Consider the following 13,834-nt stretch of genomic DNA (forward strand, 5'->3'; position numbering starts at 1 on the left):
CGGAAGCAACTCGGGCCTCGCCAGTCCACGAGATTGCGTTAGCGGAAGGGAGCTTGATGGGAAATGTAGTTTTCCTTGTTCGTCGAAGGCGTGGCTTTGAAACGGGCCGCCCTGGGCGAAGTGATCTTGCTTGTCATACACCAACCGTGAATTAGTCTCCTTGCGCGGGTTCGGACCACGTGCTGAGCAGCTAGAAAGTAAGCCAGTACGTTGTGGGAACCCCGAAAATTAATAATCTTATGTGGAGTCAGCCCCAGCTCTCCAAACGTTTAGTACTCGGGAAGCCCCTGAAGGGAGGTCGAAGGGCCTCGCACTTTTCCCGTCTTATATGCGTTCTCTATACGAACCGTGCAAGGACGAGAGAGGAATCGGACTTCGGGTAACTGCGCTGCGGTCATTCTGCCGAATATAATAAATAGTCGGTCGAATAGACCTAAAGAGATTGGTGCGTTCTGGCACATCCTCTGTTTCAGATTTCAAAATGGTGATAAGTCGGATGGCAAATTTTCATCTTCTGCTAAGCAGTAGTTTCTATTGATTTGGGGCCATCTATTTGATTTTGGGGGGGGGGATGCGCGCGCCTTTGAGTCAGTCTTGACTACTCCTGGCGACTGCAGTTTTCTCCGCAAGATTTCGGAAGGGTTTTGCCCTTGCCTGCTTTCCAGGGCTGAGAGAGAGTGACTGGCCCAAGGTCTCCCAGCTGGCTTCGTGCCTAAGGCGGGACCGGAACTCCTAGTCTCCCAGCTTCTAGCCTGGTGCCTTAACCACTGCACCAAACTGGGTCTCCTATTTGGGAGGTTTAGGTATTTCATGTCAAGGGAAATTGCTATTTATCATATCTATGTCTGGGTGAAGAAATCACTGCACTGTTCCAAGAAACCTACTGGGAGAAATTTGAGGTTTTGATGGATTATGTTATGCATAGATTTCAAATTTAACAACCAAAAGGTTTCATCTCGTTCCAAGATGGTTCTGTACAACTGCAAATTCTATTTCCAGGATCTGAATATGACAAACAAGCATCAACATCAAAATGCACTGTCTCAGGCATCTCCAGTAGGCCAAATCTGCCCACATAATTAAGGGGGATGTGTTTGTCAAAATTATTTGTTCCAAAAAACCTCAAAAGTATTGAAATGAAATACATCATAATCTTCAGAAAAATTTAAAAATGAAATTTGAACTGAAACCCATTTTTTTTAACTGGGAATAATTCCAGAAAGCATAAATGAAAAGTATCACAACTCATTAAGATAGTTGCTGATAGATGGCCCAGCACTGGAAAAATGAAACTCTGCTGACAATATAAGATTTGGAGACCAAAATTGGTGAATATGCAGCTATGGCAAAAGTGACAGTATATAGTCATAAAAGAACTTTAATCAAATATAAGCAGAAATGGCTCCCCTATGTAGGACATACTATACAGCAAGGCAGATTTAAACATTTGGAATATGGCTTCTAGGAAAAGAGTCAAGAAACTAATTAAAACAACAGATTAAATTACTTAAACAGATCAAACAAAGATCTCCAGTATTTAATATTAAATATTAAAAGCATAGAATAAATATTTAATTAGTGGTTAGTAGTTGGGGAAAAAGAAGGAAAGCAGAGAATGTGTCACTAAATTCTTCAAAATGTTTTCATTGTGCCTTTTGTATCTTCATTCTTTACTCTTTTTTTTCTTAAGCTTATGATATAAATTTAATTTTTTTATGAATTAGTCCAATAAAACAGAAGCTGTCTGAATGGTATATACAAAACACCTTCCCTTAAGCTGTCAGAGCAGAGTTAGGAATCATGTAAAACCAGGGTGGAAGTTATGTAAAACCCCATAGATGGGAGGATGATACAATGTAATATCTGTACTTCTCTACTCTGAGAGCATAAAGAAGGTGGACTGTATGCACGATTCTAGATCTCCTTCCTGCAACCACTGAATGCCATACCTGGATGGCTCCTAAAACTAATGCACTGTATAAAGTTATTTTAAGTGCAAAGGTCCGTGGGTCCAATTCTTGGTACCTGTAGAGAGCTTGAACCCCACAGAATAATATTGGGCTACCCACATCTGAGGAGTCCAATAAGGATGAAACTGATAATGTGATGCCTCCTGGTAGTCAGTGTAACTGATAAAATCGATGACTCCATCAACCCAGGTGAGGACTGTCATTTAATATTCTAGACTAAGGTAAGTTAACCTGGTTTTGAGTTTTAGATGACAAAATGTGCGATAGAGTATAAGAATAAAGAAATATTTGGTAGGCAATGGCTACTAGTTATCAGATTGTTTAGTTTGTTAGAAATTTGTGAAATTTTGCACAGTCAACTTGCAAACAGAATATGGCAGAATGACTGCTAAAAAAAGAAAGTCCCTTTAATGCCTGAGTTCTCCTCGATAGGTTATATAGGTTGACCATATATGATACTAGAACTATTTGTAAGTAAAATAGTAAACATTCATTCTCTTAAAATTATCACCATCATCTTAAGAACATAAATACCTTCAGGCATAATGATGTATTTGTAGACAATTTATTTATGCATATTCAAACATGAAACTATTATAATCTCTTTCATAAACATAATTCAGACATTTCTATATTTTACTCTTCATCTTTGGTCATCTGGTGCGCATTACAGATCTATAACATTTTATTTCTATATCCTTTGATCCCATAGTTTTAAACATAGTTTTAACTTTTAATTGGGGTTTCATTTCCATTTTTTTTATTAAAAATTAGTTTTAATGGGTACAGATTGACTTCAAGAGTCATACAAACATTTTCATAAAACCCTCTCAATTTCAGATATTCTTTCAATAGTTAGCATGGCAAAATAGCCCTTCTTTCACTTCTTAAATGTAGCATATATCAATGAGAAGATAACATTCCTCTGATTATCCTGAGATCATTTATTAACCATATTTGCTGCTGCTATAAATAATTGAAACATTTTGTACAGGTAATTTTCCGTTGATAAATATTTTGAAATACAATATTTCTTTGGCAATGGAAGTATTCACTACATTGAAATCTTTGCGGAGAAAGCCCTGTTTTGGAAATTTAGAGAGAGTTTGTTTCTGAAGACACAAAGTAATTATACTTTTGAATGCCAATTCTTCCTTTCAAAAATAATTAAAATTCTACAGAAATTAAAATCAAATCAAGTTTTGAGAATTCTTGAAAATCTTGCAGCAGCATTCTTCAAAAATACATCTGATGGCATTCCTATACATGTACATATAAACATGAATACTGCAACGTTCAGCACAGCTATGGTCACATTAAGAAAGACACACATATATATGCTGTGATCATATTATAGATTAGCAATAGAATAATGTTCCCCTTCTATAAAACTGGACAAGGATTGGGCACTGCTTGAAAAAAATATTGGGAGGCACATGTTGAAGGAGGAACTTACAGGAAACTTGGAAGTATGGCTGTAATTTCATAACTTGGTATCGCAGGTCTTTTAGAAAGGGACATCATATAATTTTAATAATACCAATAATATGCTAACGTAAAAATCTAAAACAACACAGACATTTTTAAAAAACAACACTATTCCCACATAAGGCCTCTAACACTAGGTAAGCAAAATTAAGTTTCTTCACAGCAGATACATACTTGTCACTTATCAGTATACTGGAAGAAAGCAATACTTGTTAGAGTACAATTCTATGTGCCTTTAGTTAGTACAGTGCAACTAATATGAAAATAATACACAAGAAAAACACAGAATCACAGTAAATTGCTTAAGCAGTCATAGTTATTTTAGACTGCCAGGCTGATTTAAAAAAAAAAATCACAGGTGTAATTTCAAATTGCAACTGAAACAAAATCACAATAGGCATATTTTGAGGTTTTATTATGGCTTGCTAAAATGGATTCAGTACTTTACTCTGGGTCATACGAAAGATGAAATGTAATAACTAAAGATGAAGAGATTAACAGTCATTTTTGTTCCTAAAATGTAATTGGGTTTCAGGGCTTTGATATGTCTTATTTGTGTTTTGTGCATTCATACATATATGAGATGTACCTTGTGCAGAATCCAGAAGAGACATTTCTAGAGCTTTGGAGGATGTTTTAGTGAAAAGCCTTTTAGTATGCTTGCTCCTCAGTACAGTATAGCCCCTGTCCATTTCCTTTTGACTGTGTTAATAGTAGAATCAGGATCCATCTCTTCAGTTTTCATTTGTACAAGTTTCCTTTAATGTAGTATATTCCCATTTTTCTTAGTGGAAATCAATTATTTGAAAAGGCAGGAAAAAAGCCCATTCTACTGGAACATGACATGTTTCATTCTTTCGTCTGGCAAGAAAGCCTGTGGTATCCAGAGCACTATTTAGAAAACACTAAGGCTATGTGGAGTTTCAGATTCAGTATAGAAGAGGTGTTTCAGAATATGTGAGAATGTAAATATGGCATCTGTCTGTTAAGGCAGCCATGTAGCTGTTTCCGCAAAAAACATGCAGCTGCTTTAATGAATCATAGACAGCTACTATATTCATGCTCCAATGTATTCATGCTTCTGTGTGTTCTGAGTCAAATCTGAGGCACTACACATTCTTAGCTTGTTAAATGTGCTGCCAAAGACTGACACACATCCTCTTTGTTTAGCTTGCTTCTGGAACAGAATTTAGCAGAGGCACTCCCATTGTCAAAAATGTTCTAGAAGCCAAGACAGACCACCTTTTTTTTCCACCTTTGAATACAACTTTGAGAGGGAGCTCTGGCTACATTCACACCAGCGCTTCAGGGTAAAACTCTCAATTTAGGTTCAGTACTAGCAATGGCTATTTCTAAGGCCCAGCCCCTGTTACTTTTGGAACATCCTCCGACTCAGATAATCAATAGTTTTTCCCTCAATTTCAGAAAAAGTCAAAACACTCCTCTAAACCATCACAGGGTGACAAGATTCCTAGGAAAAAGAAGTCCCACTTTTCTACCTCACCATCAAAGCCTTCCTCAAGCCATGCATTTGAGACTGAACAAGTTTGCTTCATAATTCTGGTAGCTCAGGCAAATACTCCTCCAGTCTGGACTAAAACTTGCAGTAAAACCCCCAGTTCCTACCATGGAAGATTGCCTACATATTTCCATTTCAGAAAAAGATATTAGGTCTGCTTCTCAGTGATTTACAGATCAACTGAGTTTACCCTCTCTTAGTACAGTACTGTCCTCCTTGATACTGAGGACATTGTACTGTATTGCTTGCCTCCAAAAGCTCACAGGACTCCTATTGATTGTGATCCATGTACCAAGAGCATTGACATGAAGACTGCTTTGGATGTTTGTGCTTCCCATCATGGGATCGATAACTTTTGTTTTTAGGCATGGTGTCTATGAATTATGATACATTATCCACTCTGCTTTAATATAGTGATTCACAGTATTTTACTCTCATCTTTTCTATCATGATGTTGAGCATGATCTCATGTTCTCCCGCATAATCTCTTAATCTCCATTCTCTCCTTCAACACTGAGAGTTGAAAATCTCCTGAAGCACTGTCCACTTCAAGGAGCTCTGGCTGACCTTGGCTGACTCTGCCAAAGCCCCAGCCCCACTTCTGGCCTATATACCAGTAGTTTGGGAATCTCTCTCTTTGCCTCTCTATATTCTCTAATGTCACTTTCAGTTCCTGAGGATTCCTTATCTCCACTCTTGGACCAGAGTAATTACTAAACCTTGCAAGTGTCCCATTTTTTGTCTGATCACATCTTTCCCATCAAAAGACATTTGCTCATACAAGAACTTTGCTTAACAGACTCATTAGAATTGGAAGTACATTAAGCTAAGACATCTGTCAATAAACCAGTTTTTCAACTGATTTTCATCTGTGTTCCAATTTCAGTGTTACTGAAACACTTTCATAGTCTTCAGTCTTATGAAAGGCAGATGGCAATGCCCAATTCCTATGCCGTCTGTGTCCAAGAAGTGGGAGAAAATGAGTATCGGATATGATGTCTTCTGTTAGCCCAATCCATCAATTTAACAATTCAGAACCTAGTTTGAGGAACCATTCCGTCTGATTCATATGTTCTCACCATTGCTAGAAGATATGAAGAATCTTGCTCAGCTTTTTCTCCTGCACTCCACGTGGAAATCATGGAGCTCCGGAAGAAATAATAGAAACTGGTCCTCTGTTCACTAGAGTTTTTCTTCTAGGTATTCCTGGTAGAGAAATAAGATGGTAAAAAAAGGCCACTTGGATTTTTGAGACCTCAGTTGAAATGTTCACTTGGTCTTCTTATTCAACATCTTTCTCAGCTTAATTGCGGGTTTTCATTTGACCTGACTGGTCTTCAGAACGTGTATTTCCATATTTCTATCAAACTACAGTACTAAGATACATTTGCATCATTATTGACGGATATTGAGCACCACCTCTCAGTTTTCGCATTGCTCCAAGGGTTTTCATCAAGTGCATGACAATCATAGTGGTTCATTTCTATTTTAGGATGTGCACATCTATCTTGTAATCATTGGCAACTTACAGGGCTCTACTTGTGCAGACATGTTCTGCCGACATAACACAGCATTATGCATATCACCATGCTAATAACTGATGCCTGGTATCAGTTGCACATTTCACTAATCATTGCTCAGAGATATAGTAGCCACAACAGCAGTCTCTCCCTCTGCCAGAATTGGAATGCAAACTTCCTAGCATGGGCCTTGGCTTTGGATCATTTGAGGGGGGTTGCCTTTCTCTTACATTGGATCAAACCACTTCTTCGTGTCTTCTTCCCCACTCCTTTAACAACTAGGGCTTACAACCTGTCTCAGGTAGACTCAGCAGGCATCTTGATTAACTTCTGATAGCAAAGACAGTCCTGGTTTTCAAACCTCCTTTGAATTTCCAGAGGCATTCACTTATACTTACCTCAGCAACTGGATTGCTATACTCAAATGCAAGGTTGAGTTTACCATTCCCCCTTAAGGTCACTTCAGTTAATAGCATGGTTTGTTTCACTGATTCCTTCTCACCTGGGTTGATGCATACACTAAAAATAATTTGCAAACCTTCACTATTTCACTATATGTTACAATAGATTCTCCTTTCATTTAGTTTACATGAACTGGATTTTTTTTCCTGGGTACATATTTCTGCCTTTCATATTTCATGTTACCATTCTTCTGTTTTCTAGCACCTTGTGCTAAAATGACTGTTAAGTTTAGATTCTCAACTCTGTTCTTAGAGCTAGCCTTTCTTTTTTCACATTTCACATAGACAAAGTTGTATAAAGACCTGATATAACTTTCTCAAAAACTGTTTCAGAATTTCATGTTAATCAATCTATAGTATTGCCTACATTCTACCCAACTCCATCAATGACGTCAGACGTTGTCTCTGCATGTCCAATGCATGTAGAGTTTTGGTCTTTACATGGGTCAAACTACTTCATTCCATCAATCCGTATGTCTCTTTATCTGTTTTCAAAGTCAGAAGGAAGGGCTTCCAGTCTCATTTCAAAGAGGACAAAACAAAGAATCACATCTAGGAGCATGCATGGTAGAAACTGCACACCCTCTCTAAAAAACCTCTCCCACAACTCTAGAAGTTTTCAACATGGGTTCTGTGCAGCTACATCAACATATGTATAAATGCACACACAGTAATAAATGCTTATTTTCTTTAAGTAGAAAGTTGTTACTGAAAAGCATTTATGTAAAATATTAGTGATATTTTGTGGACTGGGAAATTCTGGGAGTTGTCCCAATATCTTTAGATGGCCCCAAGTTAGGGAAGAGTGCATTAAACCTCTTAAAAAAATATATCAATTTGCATAATGCATTTAAACATAAAAGGTTTTTTTACTACCATCATACCCTTATTCACTAAGACTTTATATACAACCATTCACTAAGTATAAGGATATGAATTTACAAAAAGGAGTATGTTTTCTGAACAGTATCATTCCTTATTCTCCCTAAAACCAATGAGAAACCCATCATAGAAGTAAATCAAAGTATAGGTTTAGCAACATTTAAAAAGTGGTGTACAGTTATATTATCTTGAACAAGAACAACAATGAAAGCAGCACGCCCCAGCATGTAGAGGTTGGAGTGGTTTAAAGTGATGGGAGAATTTATTAATGAGAACAGTACCACACTTCAATTTTGCCAAATCTTTTTGCTGCATAGCTTCAAAAAACCACTCCCAGCTAATTATGAAATATATATAATTTTTGCTTCTTATAATAGGCTATATATATGGCTGACACTACATCCAATTTAGAACCCTTTAAACATGAACTAAATTAAATTATTAATTTATAGCAACATGATATCAGAATAAAAAGGTTATTATCTACTTGAACATTAATGATTACATTCATATTTCATTTAGATTGCAAATCATCCATCAGTTACACACTTCAAATAGAGGTATAATGCATAAATGTTATTTTTTTTCACAGATTCACAAACACCTGCAGACTTATATAGGTGTGGAAATAAGCATTTTTGTGTCCTATACTGATTGAAACATAGTCATGACATCTTCCTGTAGCATACCTGCTACTAATGATGTTTGTGATAAATATACTCTGCGTAACTGTGTCTCCTTTCTGAGATTACAAAAATAAACTTTAAGGTACTATATTAAGGTGGCCTGCCTTCTAAAAGATCATTCTCATTTTCTTTGTGTCATGTTTAATATATTGGAGAGGCTAAGAAGCAAAAGATTCATATGTCATGATTAAGTTTTGTCTAAGAACATTCCAAGTTATTCTTCAATATTACAGTGTGTCCTGAGTCCAACTAGATCTTCCAAAGGCATAGCTAAGTTTATGAAATATATTGACCCGCCTTTACCAAACAGGATATGAGATATCTCTCATTGTTTATAAAGTGCTCTTTCAATTACTTATAGAGAGCTATGAAGATTAGAGGAAAGTCTTTGCTTCCTCTACTGTACTGCAGTTTCTCTCAAATCAAACATGTGACTCATCCAGGCCAACATCAGTTTGCCCCATCTCAACATGTGTGAAGTTGAACTGGCTGGAAAGAAGGGGATTCTCCATCCCATTGTCTTCACTTATGTGAAGCACAGTATCTTCATGCTGCAGCAAGCTGGTTGTTTCTAGGCCTGCAAAGTCCTCAGTGTCAGAAAGCTGTGTGGTTGGGGAAGTACTATGAGCAGGTGCTTGCTTTTGCTCTGAATCATCCTCCTTTTGCTTATCCTTTCCAGCAGCAACTATCTCAACCTGCAATGAATAGAAGTTAATATAGATCCATAGTATTTTACCACATTGAAATGTTATCCTATATATCTGGAATTCTCCAAGAGTTCCCTTGAGATAGTGGTACCATGGGGCAAAGCCAGTCACAATAGAGTGGCAGACAGAGATGGACTTTGTTGTAATTAGAGGCTATCTTTTTTCTATGCATAGCACATTCCTTTCTGGAAATTGTTAAAAACTTTGCCATAGTAACTTCCTAGTAATAGGGAATATTCCTAGTAATAAGGAATTCCAGCGTCCACCTTTCCTCAAGTTAAATTCAAGCATTGTTGAACTGCACTTGAGGGTAGGAAGAATGATGAGAGGAAGCAGTAGTAGCAATAGTCATCACTGGAATTTATCTGAAATGGGAGAAGGAGACTAACAGGCAGTGCAACACCAATCCTTACATCTATTGTATTGGATGGTCAAATACTGTTGGAACACTATGGTGCACTGCTGAGGTCTTTGCTTGTCCTCCACCTTTACCAGGTAGGATAGGTCTAGCCACCAGAGATGAGTAGAGTCCTGGAACTTAGCTGCATCATGACCTTCCTTCCCAGTTCAGAAGGTACTAGCTGATCCAGAGCCTCTAAGCTTTCATTCGCCCTTTAAACTATCTTATCTCCTGTCTTTTTCCTTTTGCAGGGCTTAACCAGTTCTAACTCCCCTAATTATCCTCCCTTATACTTTCTGCATTTACAGTACCTACTTTACTTTACTTTCTTTATTGAAAATGTGATTATATTTATTATAAAATTATTAATAAAATATGGTCAACTGCCAGCAATTAAAAAAAAAGCAATTAAAAGAGAATAAAATACAATGAAAATATAACACAAGTAAAGATTAAAGAAGAATAAAAGCCTAAAAGAGAGAGAGAGAACTGGAGAATAACAGAACTGGTAATAGGATATCAATAGTATTAGAACAAAACCAGTATTTTCCTTCTGATTGAGATAGCAGCCAGTAAGAACTTAGCCACTTTATTTGTAACAAATTGGTTCTGATCTGCATTATTATATTGTCTTCAAAGTGAAATCTACTCAAAATAGTTTAAAAATACAGTTCTGAAAAAAAAAGCAAAGAACTGTAACTTCTTTCAGTAACTCTGCCTGCTACTTGGTCTGCCTGTCATATTTCCTCATTTTTCTTCCCTCCACCCTGAATGCTACAAGCTTGCTGTCTAACGAACTCCAATTCCCATATCAGGTGCTGCTGGTGCCTATTCGAAAGGATGCAGTGGAGTGGGTCCCAGTTTACAATTTGAGAAAAGCTGTTCTAAGTCTTACAGAAATCAATTTAACTGAAATTGTTTGGGTTAAATTAATAATCCAATGTACCAAAGATACATATATAATGTACCAAGTTCATTACAATAATTCTACAGAGCATTAAGACAACATTGTAACTTTTTAGACATCAGAGCCACATTTTCCTTCCTTTAACCTGCTTGCTTCCAACTCAAATCTTGCAAGAAGGAAACAGGAGAAGGGTGATAAGCATCACAGTTGATGTTGAAGTCTCTCTCCTTCCTTTTCCACCACCACCCCACCCACCCCCCACAGACCCTATGAGAATGAACCACTATAGAACAGGTACATTTTTAGAGATTTGTACTTTGCATTTTTCTTTGTATGCAGAATTATTGCTATTGGTTATTGCCATTCCAGACAAAAGAAAAACATGGGCTGATTGTGATTAAAGTATAATAATTAGTTGTGTGCAAAACCCTGTGTTCTAGTCAGAAAATGTGGCATTCCCTGGAATCTTCTGTTTTTCTTTTAGATCCTGCTGAACCTCCATTCTTTGTGTGAGTGATTTTTTATTTTCTGAAAGTGGATCCTCTGGAACAGGAAGTGATTCACAGGGTTCCAGACATGGTCTGGCACTGGAACACCACAACCGTCTCTCCCATGTTCCAAACCAGGTTTGCACACATCTGATATCTACATTATCCTAAAATTATAGTAATGAAACATGGACATTGCATATCTATTTAAAAGAAAATAGGCTCTCCTTTTCTGCAATAATAGTGTTAAATATAATAGGAAGAACTCTTTATAGGAAAAAGGGTAGAAAGTCATGTTATCAACAATGGAAAAGGGCTATGCATTGTATGGAAGCTAGATGCTGTGTAATTAGTTAACATGGTTATTAATATAGAACAAACAAACACAAATGTTTAAAACATGCAGGTGCTGTCACACATGTCCTTTACAGTATTGAGAGCTGTACTCTAACTTGGCATGAGTCTTGAAGCCAGAGAACAATGTGGTCTTTTGGGATATATTTAAATTCACTCAGGCCAGAGATGTCTAACTTGCCCTATACTCAATTCAAAATCCTCCATGGCACTCCCCTCTGACAAGAAGATTGGAAGTTTAAAAGGCTTCTTTTTGGCACTTGCTGTTCTGGTGGGATAAAAGGAAGGGGAGGGAATGCTGGATATAATGACTCCTCAACTCATCATCAGACTACCAAAGCTGCTTCAGGAATGGGGTGGAAACTATTTGGAAGAGAATCCTTCCTTTAAACACTAGCTCACATTGTTATTTCCCATTTCCCATTATTAAAATTAGCTTCTCTTGTTTCCCTGACTGGCTTAAAAATATGCTTTCTCCTGCCCTTTACCACTCCGTTGTTACCACCATCTCTTCCTTTTGCATAAAACCCTATCTGCCCAAAATTTGTCACAGATATTTCTCACTATAAAAACAATTTTTGCCACAAATGTAATTACCTCTAAAGCAGAATGTAATATTTTACAGAATGTGATAAATAGGGTATTTTTAATAAGATCAGAATTTAAAGGTGCATAATTTAACTCTGCTCCAATTGTGATTAAATCTGACATACTTTATCCCTTAATAGTGATCTAGCCTTCCAATAAGCCTATGGTAAAAAACAAAAGTTATAGTCACTTTAAGAAACAGATTTTAAAGACCTGTAGTTCAAAAAGCCTTTTCATCACTTTATATAACATTTAGCAAGCTTCTTTACAAATGTTTTAATAGTTCTGCAAATTCCAACCTGTTCTGATAAAAAACAAAAAGAATAGCCATTTATTTATCTTGCCCCATAGGAGAAAATAACATAAATAGTAGAGTGGAGGTGTAGGTTTTCTAATTAATGCTGGAGAGTCATGCTTAAGAGCCAAAAATGTGTTTCATTACCTAAAATTAAATTATATTGGCTTTATACACTTTTCTCGTGCTTATGCAATTTTTTAAAGTAACTGTACAGGGAGACACAGATTCAAATCCCCAGTCCACAGTAACCTACCTCACAGGGCTGTTGCGATAAGATGGAGCCATGTATACTGCCTTGAGCTCCTGGAGAAAAGGTGAGCTATAAATATAATCAATCATTCAGAAAATTCATAATCAGTCATTTAGTCAGTCAGTCAGTCAATTCAGCATACAATATAAAATAATCCTATTTGAGTTTGAAAGCAAGGAAATGTGTAGTATGATAATGTTATGTCATGTAAATATGGGTTGGAGATAGAGAAAGTATGTTTTCATACATCTGCTTGGTACGCATAAACACCAAATTACATTCTAAGTTTATTATATCCACACCAAAACAACACTCAGATTAGGGTATTAGTAAAATGCCCTCAAATTAGTAAAATGACATTTTCTTTCTATACTTTCCAGGAAAACTTGCTGAATAACCTTAAATTGCTAAACAACTATTATATTTGTTTTAACTTCACTTCCTTTTCTAAGAACACATAATGTATTCTTTTTTCGTCCCATACATTAGATCTGGGAACTAATACTCAATATATATCCATATCCTACTGCAACTGGGCCATATCTAAGATCACATGTGGTATCTATTTCTTCCTAGTTAATCCTTACTACTTCCCATCCCTTCTTTAGTTGTTTTCTTTGCTTAAAACTTTAGTTTGATGCTTTTTGGGAAAGGGACCTGTTCTGTAAAGTATCATGCGTAGTGGAATGTTCAAAGACACTTGCAGATGGAATAAGGCAGGAGGAGTCATCCTAGTGCCCTACAGATACTTGGATGGATGGATGGATGGATGGATGGATGGATGGATGGATGGATGGATGGAATCTATTTACTATGCTTATAGGCTGCTCCAGTCGTGGAAGGCTTTGAGCAGCATACATATCCAACATCCATCAATCAGGTTTTAAAAAGTACAAAATTATAACAGTAACAACCAAACACAGTGCCAGGGAGAGTAACAATGCATCCCAACACCCAAGGTCTGCTGGAACAATTAGGTTTTAATGGCCTTCCTAAAACAATAAGGTAGGGGCCATTCCAGATTCCTGGGGGAATTCTGCTGTACAGAATGAGGGCAGTAACTGAAAAAGACTCACTTCTGTGATCCCTGTTGATTATATTCCCTGAGAAAAGACACAGAAGGAGCCTGCTCTATCAAATCCTTTATAATTGGGAAATATAGTTGGGAGTATGGGGTCCCAGAGCTAGCTAGTTCTCTGCCATATAAAGTTTTAAAGGTGATAACCAACACCTTGAATTGTACACAGAAAACAAATGGCAACCAGTGTAATTCTCAAAGTAGTGCTGTTATATGGATGAATCAAGATGCATCCATG

General features: G+C 36.9%; 1 protein-coding gene and 1 long non-coding RNA gene across 2 annotated transcripts in view; one reads left to right on the forward strand and one right to left on the reverse strand.

The window, feature by feature from the left end:
* Nucleotides 1-17: 17 nt before the first annotated feature.
* The window catches only part of LOC148216525 (uncharacterized), a 31,433-nt gene continuing 17,616 nt past the window's right edge, over nt 18-13,834 (forward strand). The window contains exons 1-2 of the long non-coding RNA XR_015795176.1: nt 18-379; nt 11,025-11,166. This is a non-coding gene — a long non-coding RNA (uncharacterized LOC148216525). The remainder of the gene's footprint in view (nt 380-11,024; nt 11,167-13,834) is intronic.
* Nucleotides 8,648-13,834, reverse strand: part of UNC80 (unc-80 subunit of NALCN channel complex) — a 153,788-nt gene continuing 148,601 nt past the window's right edge. The window contains exon 66 of the mRNA XM_088135592.1: nt 8,648-9,221. Within this exon, the coding sequence (XP_087991718.1) occupies nt 8,949-9,221 (273 nt within the window). The 3' untranslated portion in view covers nt 8,648-8,948. The remainder of the gene's footprint in view (nt 9,222-13,834) is intronic.

This window comes from Python bivittatus, unplaced genomic scaffold (genome assembly GCF_059951505.1).
Source record: "Python bivittatus isolate LINGU-HERP-01145 unplaced genomic scaffold, Pbiv_v1 ctg000200_np1212, whole genome shotgun sequence".
Lineage (NCBI taxonomy): Eukaryota > Metazoa > Chordata > Lepidosauria > Squamata > Pythonidae > Python > Python bivittatus.